Genomic DNA, 18669 nt, shown 5'->3' on the forward strand with positions numbered 1-18669 from the left:
ATATAAATATTCAAAACTGCCGCTTTTTATCTCCCCTCTCTACATATGGGACATATGGAACACTAGCGCCCTCTTATTTTTGTAAGATTCTTGTTTACATGGAGTTCGGGCTCCTTGTATAAGTCTCCATGATTAAAAAAATCGAAAGAAAAACAAAAAAGGAAAAATATGTTTAAACTGTTACTGTTTCTATGTTTGTTAAAAATATTTGCTTCTGTAAAATTTGATCCATTAGGTTATGTTGTATATTGTCCCTGTATGGGTAAGAGAATAAATTAATAGTAAACGTCAATAACTATTATGAATTATGAAAAATATTTAGGTAGGTTTGGAAATCAAGCTGATCATTTTCTGGGTGCACTAAGTTTTGCACATGGCTTGAACAGAACTTTGGTCCTACCTCCCTGGGTCGAATATCGTTATGGAGAACCTAAATCTATTCAAGTACCTTTTAATACATACTTTAAGGTTGATCCCTTGGAAAAATATCATAAAGTAATGACAATGGAGTTATTTATGGAGAAAATAGCTCCATATGAATGGCAAGAAAATCAACGTGTAGCATTTTGTTATATGGCAAGAGGTAAAAGATTGTTTTCGTTATTTTAACGAAACTAATTAAAACTTATAATTTTAGGTTCAGGAGCGAGCTGTAACGCTAAAGAAGGAAACCCTTTCAAACCATTTTGGGATACATTTAACATTGATTTTATAGGTTCGGAGTTTTATAGCCCATTTCATTATGACATTTATCATGATAATATGGCACAGCAGTGGAGAGAAAAGTATGCACCAACCAAATGGCCAGTTTTAGCATTTACAGGTATTTATTTAAAGAACAATATTGTTGCAACATCCATATAACAGAACCTTGGATTAGGCAATTAATGCATATCTTTATTTCATTAATTATAATATACAGTGTGTTTCAGAAGCACATACCCATAAATCCTAAGTACTATAAAATATTAAAAAATAAAATGATTTTTTGCTGTGTTATGTCCAAGGCTGTCATTTGTTTTCAAGGAACTTAATTTTCTTAACAAATTTTGCCAATATCAACATCGTATTATAATTTGATGGAAATTTTTTTTGAGATACTCTAAATATTCTGGTTTGGTTATGTTTTAAATATGTTGCACAGGGCACTTTATTATGTGCAATTTTGGAATATTTTAGGTTTAGGTCAAAATATTTTTGTGGTTATCCTTTCTAGTACAATTATAAAATTGTACTAGATATAAATAATTATATCAGGCATTATTTCCGTTTGTTTTGTTTTTTATACAAATAAACATTTGTTTAATTTTTACAGATTATAAAGTAGTGATATCACCTATTAAAATAGTTGCAGAAAGTGTTTATACAGGGTGTCCCAGAATAACGTGTACAACTAAAGACCACAGATTCTTGGACTAATTCAACTCGAATACATATTCAATTTTCATTGTTTTTGGGGTGCGGACTTTTGCTACCAATCTATAAATTTTGATGTTATACAGTGTTTTTTAATACTTTCAACTTCTACAAAAATGATGTATGGTGATAATATCCGTTCATAACTTTTTCCTCTTTTGGGCTATTGTTATTATTATAACAACAATGTTTTATTTGATAGGTGATACCATTTGGATGTTTTTGGGTCTCTTGTAGCATTTTTATTAATTGAGTGCAGTGACGGCTCGTCACGTGACGCTTCACCTAAAATTTCCTTTTGGTTGTACAATTTAAAATTATTTTTAATTTTATAAAATTATTTTTAATTTTATATAAATTTTATAATTTAGGTATAATTCTATATTGAAAATGTATTGTGTTTGTTTGTTTAATATGCAGAAATAAACAGAATAGTTGCGCGGTGAACGGCTTCTTTAAAAACATTGCCTTCGTTGAGCGCGAACATCAACCTCGGACCATACAACGTATAGTATACGCAAGTGACGCAGATTGAAGTCAGTCTGTATTCTGCTTCTCTTCGTTGTGCTGTTTACGGCGGTTGTCATGGCAACGAGGCGGCCAACACAGGATTAAACTACGGCGTGCCGCGTGGGGACCGAGTGACGCAGAAATTGAAGCAGCATCGCTCATCGCCTGCCTTTAACAGTTTATATGATACGCGTCGCCCAGTGCACGATTATAACGGTTCTTTGTTAATATTTGTTTTGTATAATTATTCTAGAAATGTTTTCTATGTAATGATCCAGTATGTATTTTATTGGAAACGCCATTTTTCAGATGGAAATTGAGGACGAAAAGGATTTTTTAAATTGCGGGAGAGCTGTACCTTATTTTCTCAATATGGAAAAAAGGGAAAGTCAAAAGACAACGTGTACGTTTGAAAGTTTCGGAATGAATGGTATTCGGAGTATAAGTAGTTGTGTGAAAGTGTTCATTTAAAAAAACTTTTCTGTATGGCGTGTTTAATTGTGGGTGTAAAGTAAGGCGTGTGGAATGAGAAGGGATTTAACAATTTTGGGAACATCACGCGTTGTAACCACAAAGCTTCTTTCGAACATACATGTACGGTGTGCGTTAATGTTCGCAGAAGTCCACAAGTCGAACTAATACTTCTATTTTTTATAAAATCTAAAAGAAAATCCTTCTCACGAACGTCAGTTTTTCAGTAATATTGCAAATGCAACTAAAAATTTCCAGATTCATTTAAAGTCGTTTGACCTTGAAAATTTGAAAATTTTCGCCAGCGAAGCTTTTTTTTCTTTTTAGTCAATCAATGAATATGCTTCACCAATTCTCAATGTCACGAGCCGCCACTGATTGAGTGGATTGAGTACATAAAAATATTTTTTAAATGTATACATACATTATATTACCACCCATATTACAATACTTACAATGTGCTAGTAGTCTCTGATTTTGTATGTTGACTGTAATTTCAGTTTGATCTTTAATTCACTGCACCTACCAATTCTTAATGAGTGTTTACTAATAAGGTATACCACATGCTACTTCATTTTTTGATATGGATACACACATACGACGAATTGAGTTATTTACAACGTGCCTAATTTAACTGAAACAATTCGCAAAAACAATCAAATACAATAAAAATTGCTGGAGATTAAATTTAATACAACTTATTAAAAAACTGTTAAAAATGACCAACATTGTTTCTACAACAAAGGTTAATTCAGCGAAGAAAGTTAAAGGACACCCTTTGCAGTTCTTAAGGGCTATTTTTTAAAACATTTACGGCATTTTCTTCAGTGTTAGATGTGGAAACATGCACTGTTGTTTTCAGAGTGCCACAAAGATAATAGTCGCAAGGTGTTAAGTCTGGTGAACAGAAACCTTATCCCCTGTACCGATCCATTGACAAGGGAATCTGGTTCAGATGCTGCGGGACATTTACAGTGAAATGTGGTGGAGTGCTATCATGCATAAACCCAAGGACATTTAAATAAAGGGGACTATGCATGTCACAGTCTATCTCATATGTTGGGTGAAGCTAGACAAGGGGAAAGCAGAGGGCTTTATTTTCATCCAACTGATGCGCGCGATTACATCACCAACGTCGTACATTTTGGATGGGCCAAAATAAAATATTTTATAGTCCTAAGTCAATATATTTGAACAGCTACTCAGTATTTTTATAATAAGTATATATAATATTTTTATAACTTCTTGGAATCCCAATAACTGTAACCATTTCTTTCTTGTTGCACCATCCCCAAGCATCCAAAAAACGTTCACATTTCACTTTTAGAATACTGAGGCAAATTTTCAGTGAGACATAAAAATATATTCCCAAAGGAGAACATCAAATGGTTGAATGAATGCAACTTTCAGTCGATTGCATCTTCGGTATTTTTATGTATAAGTGAACCACCACCATATTTTTGCTGTTGTATTTATTCAGTTTTTATGCTCGTGCATTTAGTAAAATTGTAAATATATTTTTGAAAAGGTTTTTGTCGTAGAGGAAAATGAAAATGATGAATGATTAAAATTTATAATGTTGGGTATATGGGATAACATTGAAATACCTATAAATATATTAAATATAAATAATGTCTGTAACTTATTTGTGGTTCAGCATTTTCCTTTGATTTTAATGGCCAAACGTGGTTCATATTATTGTTTTCTTACTATTTCAGCAAAAATTTAAAAAAAATACCAAGTCAGTTTTATAAAATTTTACCGTTATTCAAATAAAAGTTACCCACACGCACGACAATGGCCACAGTTGCATATACATTCCAAAGTCACCTTCAAGCACGCTTACCTGTGGAAGGATAGCTGATGTGGATGTTTATAATCCAATTTCTTACAAATTCTGCACTGTCTAACCATATTCACACCTTAAAAGTTTATCCAAAATACATGTATAAACACTAATCACGTTTCACTTACTAAAATCACAACTATTTTCTAACAAGAGACGCCATATTCTGTCAACCACGGCAGAACGAACGAGGAACATGCTACAAATTATTGCGTAGTTGCCAAGTCTTCAAACATGGCAAATATGAAAAATGAAAAATAGTTTAATATGTACAGAATTTAACAATATTGTATGCATAACTTAATAATACTATCCTATAATAATAATTTTCACAATTGTGATGAAAATTGCAATAAAAATATTAAGTACATTTCCAGTATAATTAAACAGCTGACAACAATGATACAATTAGACTGTGAATAGACAAGGCTTCATCTAGAAATGTAAATAAATAAGTCCCCTTTATTTAAATGTCCTTGCATAAACCACATATTAGCTCTGAGCTGAGTAATAATGGCACATTTTCTAATAACTTGGGTTTTTCAAAAATTCTAAATAAAAATTCTCCATTCAGTCTATTGGGTAGAATAACAGGGCTAATAATAATATAATGATTTAAATATGAAATTGAAATTACAGTCAACCTATAAAATCAGAGCTTACTAGCACTTTATTAAGTATTGTAATATGGGTGGCAAGATAATGTATACATTTAAAAAATATTTTATTGTACCCAAACCGCTCATTTAATTAAAATTCTAGAGGCCCAAAAACTTCCAAATGGTATCACCTATCACATAAAAAATAGTTGTCGTTATTGCCCCAAAAGAGGAAGAAGTTACGAACAGATATTTTATCACCGTACATCAATTTTGTAGGAGTTGTAAGTTTTAAAAAAACACTGAACGACACCAAATTTTGTAGATTGAAAGCAGAAAAATCCACAGCCCAAAAATAATCAAAAGTGAATAATACATATTCCAATTATTTACAAAATTCAAAAAATTTTCACGAACTTTGGGGCCATCGAGCGGCCGAATAAAACGATTTCAGATATAGATGAATTAGCCCAAATCTGCCTATTTTGAGTCCACGAACCTGTGATCTTCTGTTGTATACGTTATTTTGGGACATCCTGTAAACTAGGATTGTGAATTAATTTTGAGGGATTTAAAACATTCCATTTCAGCATTTCTAACAAGTAACACTACCCAACCGTCCTACACTACCTAACAAGTAACACTACCCAACCATCATTCACCATTCAGAATGAAACTTGGCACATCGATAGAACTCTAAAAAATATTGAACCCGAATTTTTTAATTTTCTCGGAATTCACTTTCAAGGCGTAGAAACCATCCCTAGAAGGCGGTAAGAGATAAATAAAATTAAATATATATATATTTATCACCCAAACTCACACCAACTAACCCTCCCACTCCAAGGAGGGGTTCCTAAAATAATCAACCCCTTTACTCCAACATCAAATGCCCAGCTAAACCTTTCCATCCTAACTCCACGGCACCCACCTAAACCAACCATACTCTTGCTCTCACCAACACCATCCCTCTACCTAACCCAACCCCCACCCTCATGTATGGTGTGCTTGATTAGCGCGAGTCCCCTGGCCTCATTGATCGTGAAAAAAAACATGATATATCAACTGATATCCCCTATTTTACATATTCATTACAATATTTATTTCATTTATGGAGATTTATAGAGATTTTCGCTCTTATCGTATTCTAGGGGTGGTTTCTACCTCTTGAAAGCGAATTCCACGAAAATAAAAAAATACGGGTTCAATATTTTCTAGAGTTCTATTGGTGTGCCAAGTTTCATTCCGATCGGTGAGTGACTGTTGGGTAGTGTTACATGTAAGTATTTTTTCACTGCATGAGCTACATGTGATCAAGCGTTGTCATGTTGAAAATTTATTTTATCATGTCTGCTTGAATTGTGGTCACTTTTCCTACAATGCGTGGCTTAAACGAATCAATTGTATTCAGTAGCGTTCACAAGACATGGTTTTATTTGGTTTAAGCAGCTCATAGTAGACAATACCAAGCTGGTCTCACCAAATACAGAGCATGAGCTTTAATCCATGAATATTGGCACTTGCCGTTGATCTTTAATGCAGGCAAACCCTATGATTTTCTACGCTTGGGACTATTATAATGTATCCATTTTTCATCACCAGTAATACAAAAAACATTTTGTTTTTTGCCATTGAAGCAATTGTTCACCCGTGAAAAATCGTCGTTCAACATCTTTCAGCTTCAATTCGTACGGCTTCAATTTCCTGGCTTTGAATCATATGCATTTAAACATTTGGAAACTGTTGTGCGTTCAATATTCAACTATTTATCTTGCGTTTGACATGAATACTTCCAATTCTTCATCTTCAAACTTTTTCGGTTGACCAGGTCATTCTTTGTCAACTGTATCGAAATGACCATTTCTAAAACGTGGAAACCAATATTCACACGTTTTTATCGATGGTGTATATTTCGAACAACATTAAATGATTTTCAGTAGCACTTTAAATTAAACAGAAAAAGTAAAACTCCCCACAAATGGTGTTTTGTTGGCTCCTAATTTGACTTCAGAGCTGAGAAAAAATATATTGTTTATATTTCAGCAAAATGACACATAATAAAGTGTAAAGGTTAATGACAGAGCTTGGATATGAATATAGTTACAGAAGTGTCCAATGCGATATAGCATAAAGTACGTCATTTATTCTAAATCCCTCAAAATTAATTCACAGTCCCTAGTATGTTTTTATTATTATTTTTTTAAAATATGAATTTTATTATTAACTCTTATTTTTATTTTATTTTAAAGGTATTAATCTAATTTAAAAATATTTCTAAAAATCCTGGCAAATAAAGTCAAATGTTCTTCGAGACCCAAAATCTATGTATGTAAAAGATATATAATCTTACAGACAAGATTCTTAACTGATGATATTGCGAGAAACAACTCTGTGCTACATGTCCCAACTAGCATTGAATGATCTTAGGAATATTATAGAAATCACTGGTAACAATATATTCTTGTTGTACTATAATCACCCTTGACAAAGACCAATATGTAAAAATGGTCACGATTGCATTTTCAAGTGGCCAAGTAATCTAATCAAATTGTCAACACTTTTGACATTGTCGTTTCAAAATTTCATTTTCTCTAAAGGCCTGCACATACATACGTGGTAGCGATGGCGGTAGAGTTATTCGAATTTAAATATACCGCTTGTACCGCGACATGTATGTTTTAACCCATTTGTTTCTATGCGTTACATTCAAACTCCACCTTACCGCGTATGGATGTGCAGTCCTTAAAAGTTTTGTGTTTTATATATGTGTTTGTTCTATTAATATTTGTTAATTTCATTTGCCACTTGCAATAGCAATCATAAGTAAAATGTAGTAAAGTAAGATTTTTCTATTGTGGTTATTTTTACATATTCGTATTTGTGACGTTAAAATAACAAGAATAAAACATCGAAAACATCTTTTTAAAAGATTACATTATATAACAATGTCGATATGTCAGGTATGTGTTTTTGTAATAATAATTTTAAGGCATATTTTTAATTTGTATTTTGCATAGATAATTATTACTGGCTGTGTTTATATTAGACATCATTTTTTATTTTTATTTTAGATAATTATTAATTATTGGCTGTTTACTGGCGGTTGTTTATTGGTGGTACAATTCAATACTAGTTGGTATATGCAGTCCATAGAGTAGTTGTTACCCGCAATATCATTGGTTAAGAATCTTTTCTATGAGATTAGATACTTTTTTGCATACCGAGATTTTTGTTATTAAAGAACTTCATTTGATAGGAGTTTTAGAAAAAAAAATTACATCTAAATAAAATATATTTTTATTATTTAATTAGTAAGAAGATATACATAATAAAATTTTGGAAACTAATTTTATAAAATGTTATTTATCATTAAATAATGAAACATGTGACAACAGACTTTCAAAACGATTTCTATTGCTGCAAATGTTTGTACAACTGGACAAATTTCATGTGAGCCCTGAAATGCGAAATCAAAAAGTCGGCGCACTTGATAAGATGGAAATTTAAGCACAATGTAACCTCTTGTTCTGCTTCATTTCCCACTCCACTACTTTGCCTCGGCGCATCCTACCCTCAGGTCTCAAATGAATTTGGATTACCTGCACTAATTCTTTTTTTTTTTTAAGAAAATAGTCATTGTGGATGAATTTTATGTGTACTGCAAGTATTAAGTTTTTCCAAAGTATTTACTTTTTGTGTGTAAACTGTTTGATTCATTTAGATTATTTTATTTAAATTGTTCTAACAGACAATATTATTTTATAGTCTGTAAATTCTCACTACATATCTACTCAGACAAAGAGCAAACCTGAAGAGATAATGTTTACCAGATTCACTTCAAACTTTAAACTTTTCTTTTAAGAATGAAACCATTTAGTGAATTAGACAATATTTATGACCCATTTCAGATGGAAACACCCTTGTGTAACTGGACAAACTTCATTTGAGCCCTGAAATGAACAAATCAAGCAGCAAGCGCACTTGATATATAATGAGATGGAATTGCAGGCAGCAGGTAACCTATAGTTTATCTTGAAAACAAAAGACGATAAATCTGTAGTTCATAGGAAAAATCATCTTATTTTTTTTTAATTTAATACTTTTAATATTGATGATACATTTTTCTGAAACAACTTGTAAATACAGGGTGTTTTGCATAAGAAGCGACACAGAGCAGAGGCATGTAGGGAACCCAAAATATGGTGATTTAACAAAACTTACCTTTATACTAAGCTGCACGCACCCCTGAAAAGTTATAGGCCTTGAAAGTGGGGTTTCAAATTTCGAAAAAAATCGGTATCACAGTTATACTTGAACTTAGAAAAACCAAATTTAATATATGATGTGAGTGTATCAAGAGCATTAATCGACAGTAAGTAGAGTAGAGACCGACCGAATGTGATTTTTTTGGCCGAAGCCGAAGATATTTTTATTAACTTAAAAATTTTAATTAAAAACAAAAATATGATAAGATTACATAAAAGTAGGTCAAAAATAAATGCACAATGTTTTGGAAATATAATATATATAATAAACAATAATAAATAAAACAAATTCTAATAATAAACATAAAACATAACGGGTAACGGGTATTCTAAAAAAGATAGGCTAGATAGGCATGGAGGCTAAACTTGTGGGCAATTATTTCCTCTTCTAATTCATTTATTTGGATACTGGTGGTTAAAAAAGTCTCATATTACTAAAATGAGGGGGTGCTCCAACATGTATAAGCCAATGTTCCAGTCCGAGTTGTAGTGGCACCTCATCAAGTAAATCCGGGAGAGTGTTTTGGAGAAATTTTAAGTAAGCTTCGCCGCCATTTAGTCGATTCGGTAAAATATCTGAACCAATTAAATATATAAACATTTATTTTAAACTCGACTTGGAAATGTCGAGGAGTTACTGAGTGAGGGTTTACTTCGGAATACTCACACATAGTTATATAAATTCTTAATACCTCTGCAGGTGAAACAAGTTTCATCAGTAAAGCTAATTTTCTTTTGAAAATTAATGCGTTGATGTAAAATAAACTGACAGAAATTCACACCTTTAACCAAATCATTCGGTAATAATTCTTGCACTATTTGGTGTAGTAGATTACATCTGATCACTTGGTGCATAGAAGTTTGTCAAGATAGAATTCTAGTACTAATATGTGGGTTATCTTCAATTGTATTCAAAATAAGTTCTTCGTCTCGTGCCCTGATTGTAATTCACACATCCTCGAGTGTTACTGAAAAACTTGTCTGCTTCTTGAGCCCGTCTTTCAACATTGGAAAATGGGGATTACACGATTTGGAAATCTTCTCCGATATTCTTTAACACTTCTGTAATTTCCTTCACAGAAACCTAACACTAATACAGTGGCGGCTCGCCAGGTGATGCAAGTGATGCACCACTTCACTTAAAATTTCAGTTTAGTTGTGCAGTTTAAAATTATTTTTAATTTTATATAAATTTTATAATTTAGGTATAATTTTATATTGAAATTGTATTGTGTTTGTTTTATACGCAGAAATGAACAGAATAGTTGCACATACAACATAGAATAACCAAGTGACGTGGATCGAAATCAGTTTATATTTCGCTTCACTTTGTAGCATTGTTTACGGCGGTTGTCATGGCAACGAGGCGGCCTACACATGAGTAAATTACAGCGTGGGGGAACGAGTGACGCGGAAATTGAAGCAGCATCGCCATCGTCCATCGCTTGCCTTTTAACAGTTTATACGATACGTCGCCCAGTGCACGATTACCATATAATGGTTCTTTGTTAATATTTGTTTTGTATCAATAATTGTAGAAATGTTTCCTATGAATGATCCAGTATGTATTTTATTGGAACCGCCATTTTCCAGATGAAAAATCGAGGACAAAAAGTTTTTTTAAGTTGCGAGAGACCTGTGCCTTCTCTCGATGTGGAAAAAAGGAGAAGTCAAAAGTATAAGTGGTTGTGTGGAAGTGTTTATTTAAAATAACTTTTCTGTATGCCCTGTTTAATTGTGGGTGTAAAGACGGGCATGTGGAATAAGGAGGGATTTAACAATTTTGGGAACGTCACACAAGGCTGTCTTAACCACGAAGCTTCTTTGGAACGTGGTGTGCGTTAATGTTCGCAGAAATCCACAACGAATTAATATATTTCTATTTTTTTATAAAATCTAAATGAAAATCCTTCTTGCGAACGCCAGTTTTTTGGTAATATTGCAAATGCAACTAAAAATTTCCAGATTCATTTAAAGCCGTTTTATCATCCGTCTGCTTTTTTTTTTTCTTTTTAGTCAGTCAATGAATATGCGTCACTTATTCTCATTGTCCCGAGCCACCACTGCAGTAATAGCATGTCAACTTGTTCGCTAAATGAAAACTACCCTTTCAAAATTCTCAGCAAACATTTCCTAAAATTAAATGACTTTTTTCCTGATCGTCATTTTGACGTTTAATAGCCAACATTTGAATTTTCGATGATTTATCAACCCTTCAAATGCTTCAATTGAAGTCTACTTACTGTCTTGGTACACTCACATCGTGTACCAAATTTGGTTTTTCTAAGCTCAAGTATAACTGAGATATTGATTTTTTTCGAAATTTGAAACCTCACTTTCAAGGCCTATAACTTCTCAGGGGTTCAGCTTAGTATAAGGGTAAGCTGTGTTAAATCACCGTTAAATCACCATATTTTGGGTTCCCCTACATGCCCTGCTCTGTGCTTCTTAAGCGAAACACCCTGTATAACAAAAAACAAAATATATTACTAAGAAATTCAAGATTTCTGTGAAAAAAATTATAACACTTGAACGTTTGACAACAATGTTTGTTAATTCTTTGTAGTAAGTATCATAAATCATTGCTGAATACCACTATGATTACCTACAAAATATTTTCCTAAGTTAGTTACTAACAATTTTATAGAGTAGGTTTTATAGAGAAGAGAAGAAAATACATATTTAATACTGTTTTGTATATTTTATCTACTGGAACGTAAAATATTTGTTTTAGGAGCGCCTGGTAGCTTCCCCGTGCTATCAGAAAATAGAAAGCTGCAGAAGTATTTACAATGGTCAGATAATATTGAAAAAGAAGCGAATGAATTTATTAGAAACAATTTACCAAAAGGAGGTTTTGTTGGCATCCATTTAAGAAATGGAATTGATTGGGTGAGAGCTTGTGAACATATACCTGAAAGTCCGAATCTGTTTGCTGCAGCTCAATGTGTTGGTTACCAAAATGAAAAAGGAAAAGCCACAAAAGACATGTGTTTACCCTCTAAGGAAACTGTATTAAGACAGCTGAAACGAGTGATAAAAAACATTAACAATTCGGTTAATAATAAAAATGATCGTACAATTAAGTCAGTTTATGTTGCTTCAGATAATAATCATATGTTAAATGAATTAGAAATAGCACTTAAAAGAATGAAGGTGCAAGTATTTAAGTTCAATAAATCGAGTCCACATATTGATTTAGCCATTCTTGGTATGTCCAATCATTTCATTGGAAATTGTATATCATCGTTTAGTGCTTTTGTGAAAAGAGAAAGAGATGTAAAAGGGTTTCCATCTTCATTTTGGGCATATCCTTCAGAGAAAAATTATAAGGGCAGTGATCCTTCACACGATGAATTGTAATTTTTGGCAGTTAAATCACCTGATTGAATACATTACATGCTACATGTAGTTTAAAAGTAAATATTTAAATTATTTTATTGCATGGAAAAATAATTAGAATTGCAGTATTGTTAATAATAGTAAGACAAATGGTGTGTTTTCAAAAAAAAGTATGTCCCTCAAGAGAGAGAAAATAACGACTGTCTAATGAAAGCTATATTGCATTTATTTAATACTTTTTATAACAGTTTTTATAGAGGGTAAATCTTGTGTCTTCATATTGATGAAGGAATTGTGAACATAATACTGTATTATTTGAAAACTTACGAGAATAATTTTTTATAAAATCTCGGAGCTGCGAACTTTTTATACATAGTAATCAATGTCACCGATATCCTCTTGTAGAGTTACAGTTATACAATAAAAAAATAAAAAAGTTTGTACACTTGTTTTGGTTATCTTAACATTCTGATTTTGAAAGTGAAACATTGACTGACAATTAACATGTACAATTATAAATTTTTATATGTTGAATAGTAATATTCTTAGATTTCTTATTGATTTTGAGAAGGTTTTACCTTTTATATTTTGGGTATGGATGGTCCTGATGCTGCCATTTGATAACTGACGTTCCTACTGTAAAGTTCAACTTTTTGTCGGTATACTTACTCAGAACGTTTTGACGTACATGCGCTATTTGTATAGTTTACAGTGACAAAATAGCAGTCGACTGTATGGGTCTTCCGAGATGAGCCAAATCCAGCAAAAGTAGATCACACACGAAGCACTTCTATGCAAATGGTCGCCTGTTTTTTTGGAAAAGCCAACATGTACTGTACCATTAGTGCAACATCGGACGGTCAATTCTGAATGATACACAACCATTTTTTTGCCAGAAGTCTTTGGAAAAATAAGGAAAACCAACTGCCGAAGACGCATCATTCTCCACCAGGACAAGCGAACTCTCACACATCGGCTCAAACCAGAGACTTTTTGAGAAGTGAAAAAGTCGAATTGATGTCATCCGCTGTACAGCCCTGATTTGGTACCCAAATACTTTTTTTATTCCTGTACATCAACAATAAATTATGAGGTCAACATTTGATGTGTTCAAAATGCATGGTTTGGAGGTATGTACCTCAATCGGAATGGAAAAAGTGATTTTAAAATTGGTTCAAGCGCATGCAAAAGTGTATTGACTTTCATAGAGAATATTTTGGAAAACAATAAAGCCATATGCAATGATCAATTTCTTTTTTCCCAAAATATAAAAGGCAACCCTTGTATAGTTACTTTACTAATAATATTTAATGTTTTTATTTTTAAAACATAGCACTTATAGTTTTACAGACTTATACAATACACTTATTTTGTAATAAACATTTTTTTATCACAACTTGCCATCTTGCTTCAGGTTCTGCTAACACAGGATTCCTAAACTTAAATATTGTAAAGAGTTGGTTAATGCTACAGTGGTCTTATTTGATAATCAAGCTTGGGATATATACCTTTTTCTACGATATGATTTCTGTACTCATATGGATAATTTTAATTATGGACATTTGATTGAAATAAAGCATTAAAATAGGGATTGCCTACCCAATCTAAAGGATCTGCATGTATATTTGTAAAATATATTTTTCTCATAATCACAAAATTTTCGTTTTTCTTGAACAGCATTAATTTTGAAAAATGGAATGTTAGGATCAAAGTAAAATTTAAATACACATGTGCAACCGTTTTCTTGATGTTAAGTTTAGACACCTGTATTTTGGACCTGGAAATCATTCTCTAAAAGATGGCATGGGTCCTATGCTTAAGTATCAAAGTATCTGCCACCAATATAACTTTAATTGTCACTGGCTATCACTGGTGTTATTTAATTCTTTTTCTTATTTTAAACGTTTATACTGGGCACACTATTAGAAGAGTGTTTGGTTGCAAAAGAAATTCATCACTACAGTAGAAAAAATAAGCTAGAAAGGAAATAATTAGAATTCAGTTTTTTATATTTTAGAAAATGTTTTTTTTATTAGTAGATTAAAAAATAAATATTTGAAAATGAATTACAAGTAATTATTATTTTATCTGTTTCAAATTTCTTCAAAAATGATTCAAAATTCATTTGACAATTAAAAATTCCTTTATTAAAAACATTATGTAGCAAAATACCTATGTGAAGGAATTTACTTTATATTTCTATATTTTTGAATCAGAATTGAGGTAAAATATAATCTGCAGGGGATTTAAAAATGTTTTTTAATTATAATTAATTATAGTACCTAGATATTGCAAAAATACCTTGAGGAGTAGGTGCATGAATCGATTTTGTAGCTTTCCGTTTATGAGTCATGCATTTAATATAATTGTATATTTCTAAGATAAAAGCAAATATTTTACCATTGTCGTAAAGTATGTACCTAGTTATAAATGAGAAACCAGACGTTTATATTGTATGTTAAAGCATATCAGACAAAGAAATCTTCGATGCTTGCGTACGCAAGATGTATTTTTTCTTACTATAACTTCCGCTTTTAATAAACGTTACCGTAGATGTGGATAAAGGTTACAATAAGGAAAATCTATACGGATAATGAGCCTAAAGAGCCCTGTTGCTATCGCCCACTGATGCTCGGATCGCCCCGAATAATCGCGGCTATGCTCGACAAGGACGTGTCTGATTGGTGAACGACACGTTGAAAGTAGGTTGTGACGTCACTAAATAAAGCTATAAGTATATGTGAACACGCACTCCTTTGCATTTTAGTCGAAAGTTTGTGAGAAGGAAGTGGTTAGTGAAAGTCTGTGTCTGTACGATAATTACTGTAAAAAAACCTGCAATATTATTAAACATTTTGTGAATTATGGCAAGTGAAGCACAAAGGTTAATTGGGATATCATTAACAAAAATTGCACAAAGTAGATCTCATCGCGGAGGTGTTAGTTTGCACAAAAATTTACTTGTTGCTACTGTGCTACAGAAAGCGCGGTATATTTTTATGGAAGAGGCTTACAACATGGTCCATTATCAAGCACCAGCGCCAGTTCAAGTTAGGCCTGTGGTTCCTGAAGAAGATTTAGTTGGATTAACTGCCGAGGAAGCCGGTTTAGAGTCGACTGATCTTCCTGATGACATACAGCAATCTTCTTCAAGTAGTGACAATTTACAAGAGTTTTTGCAAGCAACGTGTGTTAAGTGTGCGGAAAATCAAGATAAAGAGAATCACCCGCCTTATCATTCTTCGGAATTGACTTATTTCGACTTGGACAAAAGTTCTAATGTGTTACGTGAAAGAAGCAACTCGCCCTCATTAAAAAGACGACGAGCAGTAGCCGAATGGGAGACCGAAGAAGCCGTCCAATCCATCTTGCCGAAAAGAAGTAAACAGGATGAGGAAAGTGAGGTGCATGACGACTCGGTTTTTTTGGATGACGCTACGCTTCTGTCTGACGTAGTAAGCAAAGAGGTTGACGCGGCGTCGGAGAGAAACCAGGAGTCAAATGGGGGGTCTGCTATGGAAATCGATCGCATTACGTCATTGGTGTCCATATTCAGTTTTAGTATGGGAGATGGGAAACTCAACAGGTCGATGTCCACGCCAGATTTATGTTCGGCACAAGCAAAGGACACTGGAGATGGTTTACAACAACGGCCTTTTCTAGCTATGACTGTATAATAGAAGTGATAGCTGCTATTTTTCTAGGAAATATCGCCGCCCGTCGAGGCTGACCCCAACTTCCGCCAGAAGCATCAGGAGTAGCGTGTTGTGAAATAAATTTCTTACATACGATCTCCTTTTGACAACGAAGAGTATTTATTTTCTTTGCAAATTTGTCATAGTTATCAAAATTATGTGTGCTATATTTTGTGATACAATATAGTTTATTTGACATTTGCAAAGAAAATGGCTTATTTCGTGACGGTATTAAAATACCAGACCATGTGATAGTGATGTTAACTATGTAATTGTATTTTTGTAAAAATGGATGCGTGAAGGGGTGAATCAACCCTGAACCTTTAAGTCTTTGTTCTTGCCAGAGGCAGAAAATTCTATTCTTAGAAATACATTCCATTTTAATATCTACCTGGGCCCAGGTAGTTGTAGACATGTTTATTTGTGTAGGTATCTCTAAATGTTTAATCTTAGTCAAATAGGATGAATGAGATCCAGAGTTTATCATTTTAGACTTGAATGTTCAGGGACAAAAACTGTAGATAAATAATGGCTTCGTTTTAGGAGCTACTAATTTTATTCTTGTATATAACGAATTATTAATTATACACTATATTGTATATTTGAAATAAATTTTTAATATAATTTTGTGACTTTTACTTTTAAATCTATCAAATAATTTTAAATTAATTGCCTACGTTATGTTGACGATTTCATAACGGTACATATTCTGTAATTATGTATTTACGGCATTTATTTTTTTATTTAATTAACGAACTAAATCAGGATCAGTTCTCGTAGTGTTCTCTGTAAACTTTTATCTATTTTAGTACATAGATTTTTGGTTAGAAAATCAATCCCTTGACAGGTCCTTGGGCACTAGAAATTAATTTAAAATTAAATTTAATTTAATTTTCCTTTTTAGTACTTATGGCAAAAAAAACAATGAAAATAAATACATATAAATGATCATGCACGTTTAAAACAATTTTTGTAATACCGGAACCAACCTGGAAAGGATTAATAATTATATATACCTATCGTATCGTCATCGAAAACATTTTTTATGTAAGCAATTGTGAACAAGTAAATTTATTAGTATAATATAAAAATTATAGAATTGTGGTTTGTATAGGTACGCCACTGCAGATTAATAACTGCTGAATGAACGGTGGAATTACAATTTTTGCGGCAAAATACAAGTTTGTAATAATTGCGTGCTTGACCCGATCATGTAAGTATGTATTGTAATATCAAAACCTGTTATCTTTATTTTGGAAACTTTTACAAGCAGTAGTATGTTTTATAGTTATTATTATAACGCCCAAGACGACTGTTTAGTAATTTTTTCGATTGCAAATAAATTTGTGAATATTTCTGCTATAGTGACATTAAAATAAGATAGGTAATTAAAGTACCTCCATTAGATTAATCATTATTCGCAACTAGCTGAATAGGTGAAGTAATTAAAATATAGTAGGTAAGTTGTCAACAACGGCTACAGTTAACAAGCTCGACAAATAAGTGTACTTGTATTTTATTCGTAAATGAAATCCTTTCAAATGGATGATAACCTTTTAACTTAGATAAAATAAATGTGCATATTAAAACAGCGTGGTCAAAATATATTTACCATCACTGATGTAAATAGGCAATATGTTCTGGCATGAGCGCAACCAATGGTAGGAGATAGGATGGTTCCACACTCCCCTCCCCCTTTGCAAACCCTAGAGAAATTGAAAAAAGTAAATAGTTATTTTTATTAATTATATAAATTCGCGGAAATAGTTAAGTTACAAGATCCGCAGTCCTTTAATACCAGTTCCTGGCTACGCCCATGTGTTCTGGGTTTGTTTAAGAAAATCCACAGACCACCATTTTTTAATAAATACCTATATGAGTATACGTATAAACGTATACGTGTATAAAATTATAAAACAAGATTTCTCGTCTAATAGTTAAGTCTTCTCCGCCTATTTTTTTATTTAATATTTCATATTCTGCATATTAAATTTCCTTAATTGATATACTTATTATTTTTAATTTATTCATTAGCTAAGTATTAATTAAGAAGCTGCAGTATTATATTTCAACAAATGGTGTCATTTTATATAGCCATTATACTCGTAATCACTAAAACATTGTGAATAGTTGAGATTAGTCATACACTGACATATTCTTTACGTAAGTGTATAAACCTCATATCAGCGGTTGTGATTCACAACGACTGATTTCAAGGGGGAATTGAATAGATTAGGGAACTGTTCGGTCTTAAATCAATATTGTTCCGCCTTCACAGCTTTCGCACACCTAAGATACATATGTACATACGAGTACATTTTTTTTTTTGGTTTAAATTAATCGCTTTCAATTTTCTGTTTTGTATCTCTTGACTGATCACACTAATTATATACTTCATAGTAATTTTTAAAAATTAGTTTTATTTAGTTTTATATTATTTATATTATTCTTATTCTGTAATTAGGTTTGACCTGCAAAATATTGTATAAAAGAAAAAAAAAATAGTCATACAATAGACAAGCAAA

At 32.3% G+C, this 18669-nt stretch overlaps 2 protein-coding genes across 2 annotated transcripts; both read left to right on the plus strand.

Annotated features, from left to right (window-relative positions):
• Positions 1-141: 141 nt before the first annotated feature.
• On the plus strand, positions 142-12890 carry LOC108915997 (GDP-fucose protein O-fucosyltransferase 1). The gene is made up of 4 exons (XM_018722171.1): positions 142-262; positions 323-583; positions 638-823; positions 11842-12890. Exons 1-4 carry the CDS (start codon positions 169-171, stop codon positions 12468-12470), a joined length of 1170 nt encoding a protein of 389 aa, XP_018577687.1. The 5' UTR covers positions 142-168; the 3' UTR covers positions 12471-12890.
• A 2307-nt stretch (positions 12891-15197) lies between these two features.
• On the plus strand, positions 15198-16768 carry LOC108915996. Its single transcript, XM_018722170.1, has one exon. The coding sequence runs from the start codon at positions 15314-15316 to the stop codon at positions 16124-16126; it is 813 nt and encodes a 270-aa protein (XP_018577686.1). The 5' UTR covers positions 15198-15313; the 3' UTR covers positions 16127-16768.
• The last annotated feature ends 1901 nt before the right edge of the window (positions 16769-18669 follow it).

This window comes from Anoplophora glabripennis, unplaced genomic scaffold, assembly GCF_000390285.2.
Source record: "Anoplophora glabripennis isolate ALB-LARVAE unplaced genomic scaffold, Agla_2.0 scaffold1400, whole genome shotgun sequence".
NCBI lineage: Eukaryota > Metazoa > Arthropoda > Insecta > Coleoptera > Cerambycidae > Anoplophora > Anoplophora glabripennis.

Bases quoted from the DNA above. Each gene is read 5' to 3' on its own strand.
- LOC108915997 (XM_018722171.1), top strand. From the start codon at position 169: ATGTTTAAACTGTTACTGTTTCTATGTTTGTTAAAAATATTTGCTTCT. The intron at 263-322 runs GTAAGAGAATAA...AAAAATATTTAG, and splicing joins TGTATATTGTCCCTGTATGG to GTAGGTTTGGAAATCAAGCT. The intron at 584-637 runs GTAAAAGATTGT...TTATAATTTTAG, and splicing joins ATTTTGTTATATGGCAAGAG to GTTCAGGAGCGAGCTGTAAC.
- LOC108915996 (XM_018722170.1), top strand. From the start codon at position 15,314: ATGGCAAGTGAAGCACAAAGGTTAATTGGGATATCATTAACAAAAATT.